The sequence below is a fragment of the Silene latifolia genome, chromosome Y (genome assembly GCF_048544455.1).
Source record: "Silene latifolia isolate original U9 population chromosome Y, ASM4854445v1, whole genome shotgun sequence".
NCBI lineage: Eukaryota > Viridiplantae > Streptophyta > Magnoliopsida > Caryophyllales > Caryophyllaceae > Silene > Silene latifolia.
The window spans coordinates 483,141,891-483,147,005 of NC_133538.1; the positions used below are offsets into that span (position 1 = coordinate 483,141,891).

General features: G+C 37.2%; 1 protein-coding gene across 1 annotated transcript; it reads left to right on the plus strand.

Annotated features, from left to right (window-relative positions):
- The first annotated feature begins 211 nt into the window (after positions 1-211).
- LOC141633030 (uncharacterized) lies at positions 212-751 on the plus strand. The gene has a single exon (XM_074445527.1). It carries the CDS (start codon positions 212-214, stop codon positions 749-751), a length of 540 nt encoding a protein of 179 aa, XP_074301628.1.
- The last annotated feature ends 4,364 nt before the right edge of the window (positions 752-5,115 follow it).

Genomic DNA, 5,115 nt, shown 5'->3' on the forward strand with positions numbered 1-5,115 from the left:
CAAGAAAACTGGAGGTTTGGGTGTAAAAAATGCTGAAATGTGGAACATGGCTATTGTTGGAAAATGGGTGAACTGGATTTTTATCAAAGCTGATAGACTATGGGTTCAATGGATAGATCATATATATATGAAAGGATCTGATTGGGCTACTTATGTCCCTCCTTTAGACTCCAACTGGAATTGGTGAAATAAATGCAAGGTAAGGGATAAGATGGCTACTGGTTATGTGAATAGCTCTTATATGCCTGATGCTAAGGGTTATTCTATTGGTTCTGGTTACTGCTGGCAGCAGGGTATGAACCCCTCTGTAAGCTTGTATTCTGAGATTTGGGATAAATGGTGTGTCCCTAAACACTCCTTCATTGGATGGTTGGTTAAGCATGAATCACTCAATACGAAGGACAAGCTGTACAAACTCCATCTGACTGATAATGACTGTTGTATTCTTTGTGCAGCTTCCCCTGAAACACATATGCATCTTTTTAAGTACTGCAATTATAGTAAGCAGATTCTGGCTATGATTGAGGACTGGATGCAGCTTAAATTGGAGTATGGTATCCAAAAAGGGACTGAGTTGCAGAAACATGTTTGTAGAATGGCTCAGCTGGCATGTTGGTATTATAACTGGATAGAGAGGAACAATTGCAGGATTGATTTGAAGCTCACGAGACCTGCTTGTGTTGTGAAGGAAATTCAAAGATTGGTGCATGCTAGTGATGTGAACATAATTTGCGCACATTTAGTCCCCTAATTGAGCCTATTTTGCATACTATTATAACATTCTTTGGCCATTTTATCCGTCAAAACCTTCCTATTTGCTTTTCTATCGCATTTCATATATTTTGTAGAAAAGGAGATAATAAGGCGGAAATTCCCATCTTTCGTGCATATTTGGAAGCTTATTGATGATATTAGATGGACTAGTATGAAGAAGAGGCAAGAATGATGACCAAAGATGTAGGAATAAAGAGTATATAGAAGGGTCATAAGGTTTAAAGCAAGGAGGAAAAGCAAGGAAGCCATTCATGAAGAAAACTGCTCGAAACGCAAACCAAGGATTGCTCCTTTGGCTCTGAAAATATGCTAGATGGAACGGCGTCGAAAAAACAAGCGATCTAGGCTTTTGAATAACTCCAATAGGAGTCCGGATGAGAAAATGACGTCCGTTTTACAATCCGAGCTCAAACAAAGAAGCTGTACAGGAATCCGCGCGTCCCGCGCTGAAGACGCTCGTCCTCCCAAATCCGCTCGGATTGCTCCAAATCCGCTCGGATTCCCTCTCTTTTTGCCCGAGCGTCTTGCTCCAAATCCGCTCGGATTCCCTTGCTACAATCCGCCCGTCCCGAGGCTAATCCGCTCGGATTCCTTTCCGGCCCGATTTTCGTGTTCTTCAAGCTCCGTGAAAGACTCCTTCCTCCGAAAAAATACCGGCTCCTCCTCGCTCTAAACTCAAAAGTGTAATTACTAGTTTAGCCCTTAGTTAACCCTAATGCATCCACCTAATTTCCACTATAAATACCCCATTTGTAATAATCCTTTAACACATCTTTTTAGCTAGAAAAATCCTTCTTTAGATTAGATTAGGAGTAGATTAGAATAGATTACTCTTTAATCTTTCTACAAATTACACATTAATCTCTCCTTAATTATTGTTCAAGTTTATTATTAAGTAATTCAAGTTTATTATTGGGTAATTAGAAGATTATTGGGTTTATTGGCAGATTGACAACCTTCCATCAATCATCAAGTTCTTCTATTATTCTTTGCATTATTATTGTGGAATCTCCATAGGTATAATCCTCTTAATCCTTGTTTTAATTATTGTTAATCTTTCTTACTTGTTCATCATGTTTTACCTTGTTAATATGATTGACAACCTTGTTAGCATGTTAAACTTGATAATGAATGAGTAGTCTCTTAGCTAGGATTAGTGGGTAATTAGGGGAAACCAACATGGGATTGATTCATGCTTAATCTAATATGTTCACATGATTAAATTGCTTGCTTGTTGTGATGTCAACTTTATGCACATGTTATGTTTGATGAAATGCTAAGCCTATGAATCCTTGCATTTTTACCATCTCTTATCTACACAACTTGACTCGTAAGATATAAACCAACTCGAGTCTTGTTAGACCATGCATAGAAGTTGATTAGGAGGAAAGTAAGTCGACTTGTAGGTGTTGTACAATCTAATCGATTCGGCTCCGGGACCCAACTCTTCCTAAGAACCGTAAGATATAACCCAACTCGGTTCCTCCACAACATTAATTGCTTGCAACCTTGTAAACATGTTTGTATGATCAACACCATGAATCCCCCATGACCCCATGATATCCTAGCACTTTTAATCAATTGTTTACATCTTTCCTTTTATTGCTCGTTCTACTTTATTGCTTGCATTAGTCTAGACACAACTACAAACCCAAAAAAATTGTGACACTAGCATAAATTGAGATAGATAGACTTAGAACCCAAAGCACACCGTCCCATGGATCGACCTCGACTTACCGCTAACTAGTTGTTTGTTGAGTATTATAAATGTGTTTGATTAGATGAGTGACGACATCACCCACATCAAAATGGCGCCGTTACCGGGGATGGTGCTATGTAATTAAGTTCTTACTTGTTTGTCTATTTTGATTTTGCTTTAACCTTGACGAACTTGTTCCTCAAGGATTGTTTTTACCATTTTCTTGTAGTTTCCTTGTTTGTAGTTATATCTTTGTCCTAGTTATGATGATGACCGAAGGCTTGGCACATGGAGTATGTGGTGAATCTTTTGAGTATGACTACCATGGGTATGGGGAGTTTTTGGAGCAAGTTGAAACAAACCTACCTTACAACTCATACAATGAAAGTCCTAACCACTACCCCAACTTTTCTTACCAAAGCCTCCACATCCTACATCCACAACAACTACCCTCCCAAAACCCACTTTACAATCAATGCCAAATGTCATCCTACAATGAACACCCATACCACCAAATTCCCATGTACCCACAACAAGAGAATGAGCATAATCTTGACATGCAAAGTGTGGTTCTCCAAATGTTAAGGTGCCAACAAAATCTCTTCATGAAAATGCTAGAAGAGAGCCAAGCTAAGGACAATGTTCTCAAAAACATTGTTACTAATGGTGAGAAGTTGGCAAATCAAATTGCCCAAATGGAAGCCACCCAAATGCTAAATGAAGAAGAAGGGGAAAATAATGAGGGTGAAGAAGAATTTGGATGGCATTATGAAGCTACTCTTGTGAATCCCCCACCGCCTCCTAAATTCATAAGTATTGAACACCCCATATTCCAACTTGTACCCAACTTTACAAACATTCATGATAGATGTGAATATGAAGATGTAACTTTTGAGGAAGGGGAGTGCTTTATTGATTATGGACCAAGAGTGGATGATGAATTGAAGCATGATAAAGTTGGAGTGAAGAGCAATGATGAATGTGAGTTAAAGGCCAATTATGAGACAAGCACTTTGTCTAAATTGTCTAATGAATCTAGCTCACACACTAGCCTTGCTTCTCCAATTTGGGATACCTATGATGATGATGATGAGGAAGACCTCCCACCACAATTTCCCTCTATAACCCATGTAGAGGAAGTGTGCTCCCTTGGCACTTATGGGAGTGAAGGTAAAACTTGGAAAGAAGAGGTTGATGAATTTGAACTTGCTATCTTTGGAGAATTGAGAGGCCAAGAGGAAAACTATGATGTTGGCATCTTTGATCATGGTTTGGAAGAAATTGAAGCTCTTTTCTTTGGAAATGGTTCAAGTTCTAAGGAGGGTCAAGAAGAAAGTGAAGAAAATGAAAGCATGAATGACCTCAATAGTGAGAAGTTTACTCCTCCACATCTTATCCTTCAACTATCCCCTCATCAAAGAAATGAGAACTCTCCTTCTACTATTGAAGGATTGATGAATCAATGCTCTATCATCATAAAATTTGAAAGAGATGGTAAAGAGTCGAAGCCTCCGGATGAATATGGGCAATACTTCATACATTGTATTGACAAGAATCATGTGCTTGCTAGTTTGAAGCATTGTAAGAAGCCAAGTGCCAAGGGCAAAACAAATGGGAGAGTGTTCGGCAAGTTCTATTCCAAGCCAAGATGGGTAAACTACGTTTTGACATCACCAATCTCCTATTTATGCTTACATGAAGCCCATTCAAAAGCCTTTGACCAGTTGTTGAGAGCATTAAGCAACATGGACAACATCAATAATAATAGCAATAAGGAATGAGTTTGGTGGAGTCCTCCCTCAAACCACCATTTGTAAGATATCCTTTCCTTTAACTTTGCATTACATTTACACTTGCATTTGGTTATATACATATACATTTAGCTTGCATTTGTATTTCATATTGCATTTGCATTAGTTAAGTTCAAATAGTATAGTTTGCATTGTAATATATCTCACATGATTCATGTAAATAGTTGCATATAGATTAGAATTCATACATAGTTACTAATGACCAAACCTATTTCTTTTCTACACTAGAAATAGTGTTTAAATCGGTTTGGGGAGGTTTGATCATAAGTGACCATAGTTTACTAGAAATCATGCATCATATAGTATAGTTTAGATTGCATTCATTTGTTATATATGTCATATAGAATTGCATTTAGTTAGAGCATGCATTCATTCATACCATATCATTGCATTTGTACTTTATTTCAAAAAAAATCAAAAATCCAAAAACATGTATTTCTTTTTCATTCCTACTCCTACATATACATTGAGGACAATGTCCAAAATAAAGTGGGGGATGGGAATTTATATTCCAAAAATGCATAAAAATATGTCTTTTAATTTCATAAAAACAAAAACCATAAAAATTTGAAAAATTGAAAAATCCAAAAAACAAGTTCATTTCCTTTATAGTGTAATCTTGTATATATTGTCTTGTATATATTGTGTTTGTTTTATCCTTGTTCACATTTATTGACTACGCCACATCCGAGACATGAGGATATTGAAGACCGCATGGTATGATATTTCCAATCTCCTTTTTCCTCTTTATGTTAATGACTAAGTGGCTTTATTTTGATTGATGCGGTAAAAACAATGTGAATTTAGGACTTGCATTTAGTTTATATGGCA

Coding starts and splice junctions, on each gene's coding strand:
- LOC141633030 (XM_074445527.1), top strand. CDS start 212: ATGGCTACTGGTTATGTGAATAGCTCTTATATGCCTGATGCTAAGGGT.